The following is a 16,482-nucleotide window of genomic DNA, read 5'->3' on the forward strand; positions in this document are numbered from 1 at the left end:
TTTTCCAGCGTTTGGGAGCAAATTGCTGATTGTATTCCTTAGCAGATTTTCATTCCAGCCAATCAACTAGTTGGCTGGTTGGACAGATAATCTTTAGATGTGTGGCCAGCTTTAGGTTCTAACCTATTCTAATCCTTTCCCATTACACTCAAAATTTCAGTTTCCTTTTATGTACCAGGGAATAACATACTTAATTTCTACAGGACCTAACATGACATAATCAGAGAGTTAGTACCTAAGATTACCTATTTTGTCTGTTAGACCTAAAAAGACCTAATTCTGTTACGTAACTTGAACCTATATACATTTACTGTGGAAATGTGTGGAAAAAGAAGGCAGACAATTCCTGCATCACCTTGTGCAATTTGATTTCTGATTTGGATGATACAACGGATGCCTGTGGCAGATACATTGCCGCCATCATGGGTAAGCTCACTTGAGGAACTGACTATACCGCATGTCATCCTATGCACTCCAGTGTGTCCATTCAGGTGCTGTGGCCAGATGCAGAGAGAGGATAAGTGAAGCTGTTCGTGAAAGATAGTGCAGCTTACATGCTGAAAGCGGGTGTGTAAAGGCTTTCCACCCTCGAATGCTTCATGTCACCTGTCTAACGCATGGGCTCCACCGGGTTAGCTGAAGCAATTCGGGAGCAGCATTCTGTAGACAACAAGATAATTATTTAGTGAAGATGAACTTTCAGAGAGCACCAAGTTGAATTGTTATACTCAGGGAGAAGCTTCCATCGATAACTCTCCCTCCACAACCTGTAGTGACACACTGGGAAGGAGGACCTAGCTCTCAGCCGCAATGTATTACACAGAAAACTATGAGAGCATCATGGAGGTCAATGATGCACTAGATGAACGTGAATCTATTGCGATTGTAAATGCAGAGAGCATTACGCTCAGTGCCAGCTGTATAGGAGTTCAGCTACATAAAGGCTAACTTTTCCCACCTAGAGTGTGCAATCAAGAAACTGGAAGTAGCAACTCTCCCAATGACAGAAGCGCTTCAGCTCATGTAGGAAGTGAGGAACAAACTGTCTCCTGGACCAGTTGTCCATAGATAAGAAGTTGGAGGCTGTGCTGGCATGCAATCCTGTTTTCAAGAAGATTGAAAAAGTGGGTCTTGTTCTCTTTGGAGAGAGAGTGCAAGAAACACTGCCTTGGCATCCTGCGGAAATAGCACCCCTTACCTCATATGCTGTGGAGCACAGTTTTAGCGCATTCAAGCAAATTTTAACGGAAGACAGAAGAGGTTTTAATCCCGAAAACCTGTCAGAGTATTTAATTGCACAGTGTCATGTTAGAAGTAGGAATGTTGTAATTTAGGAGATTCAAATGAGTAGTTTTCATATATGGCACAGTGTTTCCACATAATGGTATATTGTATTTCATTGTTAAGCTTTATGATAGGAGTTTCAAATGAGTCGTTTTCATATGTAATTCATATATAATAAAAGCACAGAGTTTCAAATATAATATGTTGCATGGTTTTGCTTTATTTTCATACAACGTATAAATTCCTAAATTAAAATTTTTTTAAATCTATAAAATCCTAAAATATGGATTGAAAAAACCTAATTTAAGTTTTTTAGATCCTAAAAATCCAAGGCCCTATGTGTGACTCCAAATCAGGCCCTTAGTGTGAAAGCACTCAATTACCATTTAAAGAAATTCAACATCATAGTCAGTCAATATGTTCAAAAACATTCTAATAAAAAAAAAAAAATTTTATTAAATTTTATACAGTATTGAAGAATTGTACATTTTGTGACTTTAGTGATAGTACAGGAAGCAATGAAAAATATCTATAAATAATGTATTAGGTTGTCTTCATTAATTTGCCACATTTTTTAGTAAGACTTCCTTACAAAGTAAGGCAGTGATGCATAAATCGTATATGCACCATTTTCGAGATGTGTGCACATTTAGTCTTTTTTCTAATGTACTGTATAAGATTGAATATACTGTATACTCTACAAAAGTCAGCTACACAGGCACAAGCTACTACCCCAGCTTTGGGTGTATTAAAGCAGAAGCCATCAAATTCAGACCTAAGCTGTCAAAAAGTAACATATATGCATTAGAATTTTTTATTAAATACTACTGTACTTTATTTACAAAGAAGCTAATGGGACAACATTCTATATTGGTAAACGTAACAATTATACATAAACAATTATAATATTTTAATATATAATTATGACACTAAACACTTGAAAGATCAGCTACATCTAAGTTAAATACAGACACTGCAGCTAAACTACAAGTACATTTACAAAACCCATTTATTCCAGTTAACTTCAGAAGGAAAAATTCCGCCAAGTCTCACAGTGCAGTCAATAGTAGGTTCATAAAATGCCGTCAAGTCCTCTGAGAGTTTGGAATGGTTAAACATTTGGGGAATCCGGCACTGTGAGAAGAGAGTGACTTTCGCAGGCTTCTCAATGTAGCACTTTTTTATACAACCAATTTGTTCAAGTACCTGGAGAAAAAAAAAAAAAAAAAGAGACTTCTAGCACAAATAACCTTTATGTGAGTATATGGGATTGTTTCAGACCCATGCAGTTAGATTGATTCAACAGTGCAATATTAGAGAGATTTTCAAAACAAGGTAATACGAAAGTAATGCTGGATGCTTTTGTAATGGTCTCAGTGATTGGAAACAAGGGCCCTCATTCAGAGCCGTACGCTCTGAGCAGAGCGCACGCTCTGAATGAGGGCCACCCTCCATGAAAATGGAGCGGCCTCCTGGACGCTCGTATAGCTGTGGGTGACCACCCACAGGCTATACGAGCGTGCAGTTTGATGGCCGCGATGGTCTTGACCATCGCGACCATCGAAACTGCGAGCCGGAGCCTGCGGTTGAGGTTTTCAACCGCAAGCTCCGGAGTGATTTTGGCTCTATCAGAGCCAAAATCACTCCCACTGACATCATTAGTAATGTCAGTGGGCCGGCTTCTGATGGGAGGCGTTCCCGTGGGAACGCCCCCGTCAGGGAGGCACGCCCCCGGCACGCCCACCAAAGGGGGCGTGCTATCAACATCGACAGCATGCCCCCTTTGATCAGACACAACGAGCGAAGGACTTTCCTTCGCTCGTCGCGTCTGGCGCATGCGCACGACGGAGCTCCCTCCGTCGTGCACATGCTCACTGCATAACATCGACCCACTTGCGAGCGGACAGCCGCTCGCAAGTGGGTCTGAATCAGGCCCAAGGTTTCATGGAAAGTCCCCCTTCCCCAATAGTATGCTCCTTTTTTGCAAATATTTGTGTGAATTTTGTGCAAGAAAAAATGCTATGTAGTGAAGTAGTGATGAAAGTGTGAAAATACTGTACACATGCAAAACCAGCACAAGATCTGGAGCCACTCTGTAATGTGAATGTGTGAGGAGCGTACAAGAAAGAGCCGCTAACTCAGATACCCTTCTGGCCGAGGCAATGGCCCCCCCAAAAAAAACAACCTTCAAAGTGAGATATCGCAATTCTACAGATTCCAAAGGCTCAAACGGTGCCTTATGAAGTGCTTCCAAAACTAAATTCAAGTCCCAAGGAGGAACATAAGGAGGCTGTATACGTAGAACTCACTGCAAGAAGATATGAACTTCAGGAATGGAGGACAATTTTCTCTGAAACAGGATCGATATGCACGAAATTTGTCTCTTAAAAGAGGACAATGTAAGACCCTTAACCAACCCATCTTCCACAAAAGACGAGACAGTCAGAACCTTTCAGGTTTGAACTTCTGTCGTTCACACTAAGAAATATAGATCTTCCATATTCGATGACAAATCTGGAAATTAACTGGTTTGTGGGCCTGTATCATTGTTTTCACCACAAATTCTGAAAACCCTTTGGCCCTCAAGATATTGGATTCAAGAACCATGCCGTCAAAGCCAAATGAGGCAAATCGGGTTGACGGCATGGACCCCGAAGTAACAGATCTGGACGCAGGGGTAGACGATACGGAACGTCTGCCAACATGGTCCGAAGAATTGCGTACAAATGACGGGGTGGCCAGTCTGGAGCCACCAGAATGACCGGCCATGCCACTGATCGAATCCGCTGAAGTACCTTTGGTAACATTACCAGAGGAGGAAAGATGTATCCCATGTGGAACACCTAATGTGCTGTCACGGCATCCACCAGAGATGCCTGAGCATCCCAGGACTGAGGGCCTGATTCAGACCCGCTCGTGAGTGCTATGCGCTCGCAAGCGGGTCGATGGTGGCCCAGTGCGCATGCGCACGACGGAGCATGCGCGAGACCCGGATAGCGACGGGCAAACAGTCGCTCCGGGTCTCGTACCAAAGGGGGCGTGTTGTCGATGTTGCGTGACAGCACGCCCTCTTTGGTGGGCGGGCCTGGGGGCATGGCTGCCCAGACGGAGGCGTTCCCATGGGAACGCCTACCGTCTGGGGCCGACCCCACTGACATCACAAGTGATGTCAGTGGGAGTGCTTTCGGCTCTGTTAGAGCCGAAAGCACTCTTGGGCTTGCGGCAACGAGACACTACCACGTGATCATCATCATGGCCGCTCGCTATAGCTGTGGGTTACAACCAGAGGTCCGGCCCTGATTCAGAGCGAGCGCTCTGTCAGAGCGTCCGGCTCTGAATCAGGCCCTGAGTTCCGTACCTTGGAAGTTTCTGGTTAAGATGAGAAGCCATTACATTTATGTCTGGAGATCCCCATCTGGCAACTATTTCCGCAACCACCTCCTGGTGTAATTCTCATTCCCCTGGATGCACACTATGGCAACTTAAGAAGTCTGCCTCCTCTAGTTGTCCACCCCTGGAATGTAAATTGCCAAAACAACTGGAACCCACTTTTCTGCCCAATGACAGATGTGAGAAACCTCCTTCATTGCTTGCCAGCTGCGTGTGCCACCCTCCAGTTTATATAGGCAACTGCCGTGGCATTGTCTGATTGGATTCACACTGGTGGGCTCCTTACATGGCATTGAGTTTGAACCAATGCATGTCGAATTGCCCTTAATTCCAGTATATTGAAGGAAAGAGGCTTCTTGTACAGACCAAAAACAATGTAGGTGCCGGTCTAGAACCACCGCCCTCCAGCCGGTTAGGCTGGCAACTGTGGTGACAAAGGTCCAATTTAATACTGACAATTGGCAACACCTGTTCAGATTTGCATCCTGTAGCCACCACTGACGTGACTACCGGGTCTGCAGAGATAATCTGAACATCTGCCTGTTCAATCGAGGATCTGGCATCACCCATTGATGAAGCAATTGGTTTTGCAGTGGATGGAAATGAAATCTGGGAAAAGGAATGGCTTCAAATGAAGCCACAATTTTTCCCAGTAGCTGCATAGCCCTGAGGACTGAGATATGAGACATCTGTAAAATGGTCCTTATTCTGGATTGAAGATCCTGAATGTTTGCCTGTGGAAGAAACCCTCTGTGACAATGGGTGTCGTAGGGAAGACCCAAAAATACCATCCTCTGATGGAATTAAATTTGATTTGGGAATATTGATGATCCAGCCGAATCTCTGGAGCATGAAGATGTTGTTACATTAGGACTATTGAGGATGCCCTTAGCAATAAATTGTCCAGATAAGCTAACACATTTATCCCCTCACTACTGAGTAAGGAGATCATGTCTGCCATAACCTTTGTAAAGAATCTGGGAGCAGTGGCCAAACCAAATGGTAGAGCCTGGAAATGAAAATGCCTATGCCCTACTGTAAACTGCAGAAGATGTGGGAATAGTATCTATTAAAACATCACCTATATAGGTTAGAGCTTGCAAAATCTGATCAGCTAAAGAGCAAGCTTCAGACAAATCCCGATTGAGAACCAGTAATCATCTGGTTCATCCAGGGATTGATCCCCTTTATCACCCAAACACTATAAGCCCAGCAAAGATCACCAGGTTAATAACCCAAGTAATAATCCCAGTTAACTGCTCATCTGTTAGTACACAGCCACCACCCTGTATCTGCTGTGAAACTCCTCCAAGCAGAACTCATCAACTGTTTTGTGCGTGGCTCTGAAGCCACGTGAGCTGCTGCAACTGTAATACTTGGGGGAGGCGTGGCCAGGCATGCCATCGGCGTCCTACTTTACTCAGGACACCTTATGTTATCCTAGCCTCCAGCGTTCTCCAGAGACTACAGTGCTACCGCGGCCCGAAATGATGACGTCACCAACGACGTGCTCGCATGTGCAGCAACGCCGCATCCTGGGACCTTTCAAGCCCCTCTCTCCCACAAAGCCAGCAGTATGTGCCTGCTCTGAAATCCCCTCCGGCGGTCTTCCAGGGGAACCGTCAGGGTCCTGAAAGCGTTGGGTGCTGTGGAAGCCCGGGGCAGTGCGAGACCCGCCGGCCCTACAGTGCAGTCATGTGAGTAACATACCCGGCCACTCAGCTCAAAAGCGGTGTGCCGGGGAGCAGTACATAGAGGCAACAAGGTATTTTACAAATAACATGTATAAAGCTTACCTTCTCTTTGCCGGCGGCCTCCTCATATGTGTGTATGGTATGGACAGAGACCCAGGGACTATGTAGTTTGGTGATTGGTCATTTTTAGAGTGGGATACAGGATTCACACAAACATCTATTCTATCTAACTCCCACTCTGCTAGTGTTTGTCGCCTGTTGTCAGGAACTAGGCACCCAAACAAAAATAGAAAAATAAAGAAATTAAACCTAACAAAAAGCTGGGAACTAGCTTAGTGCCTTACTCCAAGGCACTAAAAACAAAACTGCCCTTATGGTGGAAAAGGAGGGGCTATATATGGGGTGGGAGCCAGTTTAAATTAGTTAGTGTCCAACTCCAAATATTTATCTTGTTTTAATTTTAAACCAGTTAGAAGAGGGGATGGTATTAGGGGACATGATTTCTGGCAGGAGTAGTGTGCCAGGAAGGGACAAAGGTATATATATTTTTTTAATCCCCCCCCCACACACATTCCAGTGCATATGTTTGTGTATCTGTGTTAGATTGATATAAATACTTACTGTATCTATGAAGCAAGGATGGAATAAAGTTAGAGATGAGGCACAACCAAGATGATGAATGCATCTGAACACTATGACCTTCACAATAGGTGTCGAATGTAATTTTTATGATGCACGACGTAGCTCTGCTTACATCTACTGTCTCAGTAAAAACGTTCTCGTTTTTAAATATCCACTAGATAACATACAGACTAAGGGGAGTTTTGTGACTATACACAATGCAATCAGGAACTTTGCATACGTGTTACATGGTATATGCATAACCTCTCTCTCTACCAACTTGTTATAATAAACTTTCCTACAGGGGAACCCCAGTCTTTATAGGGAAAGTTTTCCATTTTCCTGGGAACCCACTAACATGTCCTGAAACAACTACACTTAGTGTTATTATGAAATAGGAAGTGGAGGTTTTACTCCTATAATGGAGAAACACATTTATTTTCTATTCAAAATTGGCGTGGTAGGATGGATGAAAGGGGAGTTTGAAATAGAGACTTGCTATAGTGTGGTTAGATGGCCTGATTCTGCGCCCGAATTTGCGACCGTGCTTCAGACATTAGAATCATGCTGCGTGCAAGAGATCAGTCTGAAGCAATCATCCCAACAACTAAATGAACCACAGAAGTTGCAATGTACGGCAACCTTCCCATGACACTCCCATAGCCTCACGTGAGTCTTGATACCCGCCGCCCAGAATTTCCTATGTCACAGTCTTCATTCTCTCAATATGAGACATGGACACACCTACTTGCTACTTCGGACACATCGCACTGTGCATAGCATGTTTTCTGATTCAGGTAAGATGGAAAGCCAGAAATCCAATTTATAATCTTGTAACATCTCTTCTCTGTTCTCTTTAAGTTATACTTACTAACTTTATAGTATTTTAGCTGTCAAAGCAAGTGGGAAGCCATGGACAGCTCATTTGCTTGGAATGTACACAACACTGACGTCCTATACCTCATAATAGCTGTATGTATTTTAGTTACAGTATTCTTTCCAAAATTCAATTTACACAATAATTTTTTTCAAAAATCTTATTTTACCTGCAATAGCTCCAATATAATGACAGGCTGCAGGACATCATTGTAATGGTGTATTAAGCTCGTCTCTGTAATCCCTGGTTTGGTCATTACTTGGTACAATACAGCCTCCAGCATCCCCTTGCACACAGGTTTATTTAAACTGCCATTTACAATCCTCCATGGTCTTCCAAGAAAGCAACAATCTGATTCCCTTCAAGTAAACAAAATGGGAATAATGTTTTTTTTTTTGGTTAAAGTTCAGGAGTTTTTAATGGAAATGATCACCATTATGCTATATTTGAGTCAAGGGAAAAATAATGCTGCATATTGAAATAACACTATAAATTGTGAGTAATAAAAATTCTAATTAAACATTATTTTATGCGATGGAGTATCTTTGGGTTGGAGGGAAACTGTGGATCTGATCCATTTTTTCGATAGAGAAATATATATACTGTATATATAACAATACCATGTTCAATGCTCCACAAAAGGTGTGAAAAAAAAATAACACAGCAGGCACACAATTCCCTTTTTAATTGCCCAGGACATGTATTTAGAACACACTACAGGTTGAGTCTCCCATATCAGAAATGCTTTGGATCAGGGGTATTTTGGATATCGGAATATTCCGTATTTTGTAATATATGCATATCATAATGTAATATCTTAGGAATGGGAGCCAAATCTAATCACAGAATGCATTTGTGTTTTATATACACTTTATACACAATGTCTGCAGGTAATTTTATGCAATATTTTCAATAATTTTGTGGCTCAAACAAAGTTTGTGTACATTGGACCTATCAAAAAGCAAAAGGTGACACTATCTCAGTCATGCTAAAAAAAAATTCTGTATTTCGGAAATATTTGGATATTTGAGAGAGACAACCTGTATTATAAATGTAACAGCGCAAATATTACATAATACATGGCTTGAGGTAAAAATAACAATATTCACAATATAAATACAATAATACAATTAATTATACGATATGATACGGAATGCTAATAAATAAAGGTAAAAAGTCCATGCATGGGACCCCTGAAATTGATACTGAACTAATCTCCAGAACAAGGATTATATATGGGTTAAATACCATCCAGAGAATTCCCAGTCTGAGTGCAATAAGGTCAGATGAATCAGGTGCAGTTCGGTTGGTTTCTTTCCCTTATTTACAATACATATCTAACCAAAACAGGCAGAATAAGAATATACAAACCGAGAATTGCACCCATGACACACAGAAATAGGGGCAGCACTGTGCAGCTGTTCACAAAAACAGACTTGAAACAACGGCTGCAAACATTGTGCAGGAACTGGGAGTGAAGCTGTGTTGTAGTCCAACACCACATTATAGCAGACACAACTTAAGCTTGGTACAAACCTGACAGAAGAAAAATAAAAAGCTGTGTTTTTCTAATCCGACAGCTGAAACTGATCCCATGAACATCAGATTTCCAGTGTAATCGCAATGCAATTATCATTCCTATCTGAACGAAAAAGGTCCCTAAAGATTGTTGAGGTGACTTTAAATGCGCTGCATCAGGTGATCTCTGTGCACACTACAATATTGGCTTATAGGAACCGATGAACGCCATGCTGCAGCCCAGATGTCAGGAGCAGATCCTACTGCATTTGAAATGATCAGCTTCCACAGGTGCTGTGTACACTGTGCAATAATCGGACCAAGCAGCCGAGAATTAGCTGTTCAGCCTAATATTGTACAGTGTGTACCCAGCTAAGAATTACATCCAGCATAAGGAGTATGAGAACAGGTACTCTGTAGTTGCTTATACCTACAGAATAAGAGACTGAGATAACATTGCTTGTGCTTGGAGAGGGTAAGAGGGGTGTAGCAGCTGCAGCCTGACAGGTCCAAACAGTTAAAGCAGTATTTTCAAAATTCAGTCTTACTGCACCCCCAACAGCTCAAGTTTTCAGCATTTCTTTAATCACTCACAGGTGACTTAGGCAGGATAATTACAGACCTAGTAAAGTAGACTGTTTCCACAGACCAAAAGTCACAAGACATGGGTGGTGCATGAGGGCTGGATTTGGAAACACTACGTTAAATCTATGACTACCTAACAATAAACAGCTAAAGGACATGTCCATCATTATGGACCCTTATTTTAACTGTTCACAGATACTTACTCTTCAGTTAACATTCCGGCAGTATCTCCTGCAGAAGAAAAAACAAAAAAACAAAAATGAGTCTGGATTGAGCTAAATTTTACCACATGCTGTCAGAATGTTATTTTACAGACTGATGGGAAATTAAGAGTTATGGTATAACATACCTTTGTTGACTCTTTTTCTTCAAGGTCCATAGGAATTACTTTGGGGTATGTGGTTGGAGTGATCCAGGCACCAAAACAGTTACAAGCTTTAGCTCCCAGGATGCACTAGGTGGTCCTCTATATATACCCCCACCCGGCTACAGGCACTCAGTTTGTTACCAAGACCAAGACAGGAGAAGGCAAGAGGAGAAGGACGGACAATTGTACACCTGAAACACTCTGTCTAAGAAGAGGGAATCATTGAAATACAAAAGAAAAAAAGATTACCCAATAATAACCAGTTGCATTAGGGTGGGTGTCCTGTGGACCCTATGGACCTCAAAGAAAGAGTTAACAAAAGGTATTTTATATCAGAACTCTTAATTTCTTCTTCGGGTTCCATAGGGTCCACAGGAATTACCTGCCACAAAGCAGTTCCCTTAAGCGGTGGGGACGCACCTGTTTAGCAGAAAGGAGAATCCGACGCCCAAAGGAAGCATCCTGAGAGGCAAAAGTATCAAAGTCGTAAAATTTTATAAAAGTGTGGACGGAAGACCACGTGGCTGCCTTGCACGGTTGTTCAGCAGAGGCACCACGTCGAAACAACCACGATGGTCCCACAGATCGAGTAGAATGTGCTGTCACTGTGTTTGGAACAGAGAGATCAGCTTGTGTGTAAGCCTGAGAAATTGTCATACGAAGCCATCTAGCCAGAGTCTGTTTGTTAGCTGGCCAGCCTCGCTTATGACAGCCATACAACACAAAAAGAGAATCCGATTTCCTAATGGAGTTGGTACGATCCACAAAGATACGTAGGGCATGTACCACATCCAGAGAAGCTTCACCTACAGAGAGGTCTGAAGACTGGAACCACTATTTTTTATTTTTACATGAAAACGGGATACTACCTTAGCAAGGTATCCCGCCCTGGTACGAAGAACAGCTCTATCCTGATGAAAAATCAAAAAGGGAGAGAGACAGGAAAGGGCTGTCGAAACAGAGACCCTGTGGGCAGAGGAGATAGCAAGAAGAAAAATGGTGTTCTCTGTCAACCACTTAAGGTCTACTGATTTCAGGGGTTCAAATGGGGGAGCCTATAGAGCCTGGAGAACCAAAGACAAATCCCAATGAGCTACAGGAGAGACAAAGGGAGGCACAAACAGAGTGCAGATGCCTGAGTTCTCAGGGTGGCCAGGCAGAGACTCCGGTCTAACCCAGCCTGGAAAAAAGCAAGCACTCGTGAGACCCTAAAAACTTCAAGATCATATTTTCTATATTTACAAAATACAAGTGCCAATCCCTGTAATAGATGCGGGCAGAGGAAGGCTTCTGTGCCCTAAGCATCATCTGAATTACAGAAGTCAAAAAACTCTTGGCTCTTAAGATGGAAAATTCAAGAGCCATGCCGTCAAAGAGACGGGGAAGGTCAGGATGCAGGCAGGGACCCTGCATTAACAGGTCCAGCCTTTGAGGAAGAGAGCATGGAGTGTCTATGGAGAGACTCTGAAGGTCGGTGAACCAATGGCGTCTTGGCCAAGCAGGGGCTAGTATTTCCTGATGACCTTTGGGAGGAGGGAGTTCGGAGGAAAGAGATACGCTAGCTTGAAGTCCCACTTCACTGCTAGAATGTCCACAAAAATCGGCTGAGGGATCCCTGGTTCTTGACCCATACCTGAAGACCTTTTGGTCGTGGCCTCAGGCCATGAGGTCTACCTCTGGTAGTCCCCATTTGTCCACTGGGATCTGAAAGACATCTGGATGAAGAGCCCATTCCCCGGCATGTATATCCTGAGGACTTAGGAAGTCCACTTCCCAGTTGAGAATTCCTGGTATGAATACTGCAGAGATTGCTGGAAGATGACATTCTGCCCAGACCAGAATGTTTGTCATTACCGCCATAGCTGCCAGACTCTGCGTGCCTCCCTGATGATTGAGGTAGGCTACTGCGGTTGCGTTGCCGTACTGTATATGGGACAGGCCTGCCCTTTAGTATATCCTGTCCCTGAACGAGTGCTCTGAATACTGCACGAACTTCCAGGATGTTTATGGATAGGTGACTCTCCTTGGTCGTCCATCTTCCCTGAAAGGTGTGACGACCTGTCAATGTGCCTCATCTGCGGAGGCTGGCATCCGTAGTGAGGAGCAACGAATCTGGAATCCAAAAGGGATGACCCCTGTTCAGACGAAACGTCTGCAGCCACCATGAGAGGGCAAATTCAACCTCTGGAAAAAGACTGATCGTCTGTGACCTTATTAACTGGTACTCCCCGTTCCACCGGGAGAGGATCAGCTGTTGCAGTGGTCTGGAGTGGAACTGAGCATACTCCACCATGTCGAAGGTGGACACCATGGACCCCAGAACCTGCATCGCTGAGAGGATAGACACCGTCTGATTGCAAAGAAAGCTGCGAACCTGTAATTGAATGGCCACAATCTTGTCTCCTGGCAGAAATATCCTTTGTGCCAGAGAATCCAGGAGTGCACCTAAATGCACGATCTGCTGGACTGGAGAAAGCGACGACTTTTTCAAATTTATAATCCAGCCATGTCTGTCAGTCTGAGATGATGTTGTAATACATCTGGAGACTGTGCCAATATCAGGAGGTTGTCTAAGTATGGCGGTATTCTGACTCCCTGACGCCTGAGGTAGACAGTCATCACTGCCATTATTTTGGTAAAGACCCGCGGGGCTGTTGACAAATCAAAAGGCAGCACCTGAAATTGGAAATGTTGCTGAAGAACTGCAAACTGCAGAAACCTTTGGTGGGAAGGTGTAATTGGCACATGCAAATACGCATCCTGAATGTCCAAGGACACCATAACATCCCCCCGGTTCCATTGCCAGGACAACTGACCAAAGAGTTTCCAATCCGGACAAATCTGTTGAGGCCTTTCAGATTCAGAATAGGCCGGTGGGACCCAGCATCAAAAATAGATTGGAATAGTAACCCTTTCTTTGTTGATCCAACGGAACTGGGATCATCACCCATGCATCCAGCAGAGAACGAATGGCCTGCTGGAGGGCTAAGGCCTCGAGAGACCACTTCTTGACCCAGGCATCTGTTGTCTGATGCCAGGTATCCGAAAACTGAAGAAGTCGGCCTCCCCATCAGGCCCAAGATCTCTAAGTTTGCTATCTCCTACAAGAACTGGATTGTCTAAAGGAAGACTGACCATTTTGCTTTTCCTTGCGGGCGAAAGGCTCGAAATGACGACTGCCTAGGTCTAGGAGCAGTCGTTAAAGGCAGACCGGCCACTTTAGAAGCTGCCAGAGAAGCCACAATCTTATCCAATTATGTGCCAAACAGTATGGCTCCCGTAAACTCCTGTAAACGGCAGGGATTCCAAAGCCTTCTTGGAACCTGCATCTGCTTTCCAGGCCCTTAACCATAGGGCCCTGCAAGCCACAATTGAGGCAGCTGATGCCTTAGAAGCCAGTATACCGGCGTCTAATGCCGCCTCTCCCAAATAGGAGGCTGCCTCCTTGATATAATAGTCAGCTGCTCCCTGGAAGCTTCTGGAAGAGTATTTTCCAGTGCCCCTATCCATTCTTCAATGGCCTTAGATACCCAAGCTGTGGCAGGGCGGGTAACAGCTCCTGACAGAGAAAAAAACATCTTGAGACAGGCTTCAAGTCTTCTATCTGTGGCATCTTTAAGGGAGGATGCAGATGGTATGGGCAATGTGGCGATTTTAACCAGATGTGCCACATGAGCATCCACAGTAGGTGGAACTTCCCATTTAGCACATTCGCCAGGTGGTTGGGATATAAAGCTGTAACCTTCTTTGTAACATGGAATCATCTATAAGGAGAACTCCATGCTTCCCCCATAAGTTCAGAGAGTTGCTCAGATTTGGGAAACTCAACCTTAACGACCCTCTGGCGTTTGAACACCGGATCCTTCCTAGGTTCTGGCTCTTCACTAACTACAAGGTGCACTGATCCTGCACACCAAACAAGGGGCAAGGTATATATGGAGAACCCAGAATATCCTGGGAGCTAAAGCCTGTAACTGTTTGGTGCCTGGATCACTCCAACCACATACCCCAAGGTAATTCCTGTGGACCCTATGGAGCCCGAAGAAGAAAACACAGTAAAAATGCTACATTACAGAAACATATCAGCCCTCAGTCACCATTTGTTATATTCAAGAGGTAAAATTATTAAAATTTCACTACTGATTGATTTCATCTGGCTATATAGGAATCTTACACAGTAGGGTCGGGACGCCGCTGACTGTATCCTGACCGCTGGCATCCCGTACCAAACCCACATAGACTGCAAGCTTTTATAATTAACAAGCACCTAAATATTCCATTAAGTGGAGAAAACCACTCTATAGAGCAATGATTCCCAACCTCAGTCCTCAAGGTACACTAACACTAACTGGTTTAGTGATAGTCATGCTTGAGCACAGGTTGTTAAATCAAAATACTGTAACTGTAAGTACTAATTAAGTCACCTGTGCTCAAGCATGGCTATCCTTAAAACCTGGACTATTAGTGTGCCTTGAGGAACCCCTGCTATAGAGGGATAATTAAATTCTTGGTGATGGATGCAATTTGTGGTTCTGAAACAACAAATTGTGTCTATAATGCAAATTTTGCCTTGCTCCCCATAGAAGTGCACAGGAAAACTACTTATGTTGGGGTTACTGTATTTTGCCATTGTGCGGAAATGAATTCCCCTCTATTCAATATGGGAGCGAAAGGTCCGCTCCACATCGCAGGTTTTCCGGGGATAAAGTATCGGCCGCGTGCCTTCTTTATCCCCGTATTCAATTAGAAATCAACGAAAACGGAAGCCGGAGGAAAGGTATCACCAAAAAACAGGAATTTTCAGGAAATATTCCAGGGACCCCCCTAAAGATGTCTAGACATGGGGGATCACTATGGGTATCCCCAATTTTACCTACTGAAGGAAGTCGGTGTTTCTAATAGCCACGGCAGGTGCATATTTGCGGCTATGAAGAAGGGGTGAAGAATAGTACTTAGGAATAGTTATTTAAAAAATAAAATCTAGCAAATTTGGGGTACATGAAAATGGGGGTAAGCATTTTTTTAAGTCTCTAAAATTATTTTTAAAAATTCTGCAATAATGCACCTGCCGCTACTCCCGCAATGAAGAAAACACCTGCCGCATACTTGGGAACCCCTCTGAATTTAATTTGGCTATTTTAGAAGTGTGTTCCCTATTTTTTTTTTTACCCCCAAACTTAAAGTAAATTTTTTGGGGTGTCCCGATTTTTTTAAAACTTTTTTTTGACTGTTTTGTTTTTTAAATGACATCCCTATGAGTGCAGGCTATTTTTTTAAGCCTGCACCACTAAACCCCAATTCTGCACTTTTTTTCGCTATGTAAAACATGGTGAAATCTTATCCCTGTTTTTTTTCAAAGACTTTTCGCACCGGCAAAAAGTCTTTGAAATTGAATACGGGGATAATTCAAACATGCGAAAATGACATTATCGCTGATTCAGACATTTTGCAGCCTAATTGAATACGGCCCTATATATCTATATACAATAAAATGTTTCATATCATGCTCATCCAAGAAAGGAGACACTTAATGCACAAAGTAGAAATTAAGGAAGTAATAGATAATTGTGAATGATAAAGTTTTATTTTTTAATATTTTTTTGTTCTCTAGATCAAACTACATATTAAAGTTATTTTATTTATAATCTGGTATTGTATCACAAGGTTTATCTCAAACTACTGTATCTCCATAGACTTATTCATGCGCAAAAAGACTAATGGGGTTACTCACTCCACAAAATTCTTTACTTGCCATTTGCTCATACAATTATCACTGTGTAAGGAATACAGATTTAAAACTTATGTTCTATAGCAAAATACAGTGCAGAAATTTGACTTTTTTTTTAAATTATATCAATGTATGGGCAAATTGAACAATTGTTAATTAAGCAATCTTATTACTAAGCAAGCTCAAAAAAACAGGTATATTATGTCTGATCAGTATGCATGCAACTAATTAAAAGATGATCTATTTTAATTATGTGTCTGGATAGCTTAACGCTGCCTAAACATACAATATTATTTAATTATGGATTGATTTAAACATGATAATGTGAGTTCACACTGTAAAATGATTCCTTAAATATGACTGATTCTGTGCACAACTTCCACAATGCAACAGATTTTAAGTAAAGGACAATCAAAAC

The 16,482-nt window shown here is 42.8% G+C and overlaps 1 protein-coding gene across 1 annotated transcript in view; it reads right to left on the reverse strand.

Moving 5' to 3' along the window:
- Nucleotides 1-1,484: 1,484 nt before the first annotated feature.
- Nucleotides 1,485-16,482, reverse strand: part of GTF3C1 (general transcription factor IIIC subunit 1) — a 232,364-nt gene continuing 217,366 nt past the window's right edge. Inside the window, 3 exon segments of the mRNA XM_088466729.1 lie at nucleotides 1,485-2,490; nucleotides 8,036-8,225; nucleotides 10,173-10,200. Coding sequence (XP_088322855.1) covers nucleotides 2,281-2,490; nucleotides 8,036-8,225; nucleotides 10,173-10,200 — 428 coding nt within the window. The 3' untranslated portion in view covers nucleotides 1,485-2,280.

Source organism: Taudactylus pleione, unplaced genomic scaffold (assembly GCF_031769625.1).
Source record: "Taudactylus pleione unplaced genomic scaffold, aTauple2 ptg000066l, whole genome shotgun sequence".
Lineage (NCBI taxonomy): Eukaryota > Metazoa > Chordata > Amphibia > Anura > Myobatrachidae > Taudactylus > Taudactylus pleione.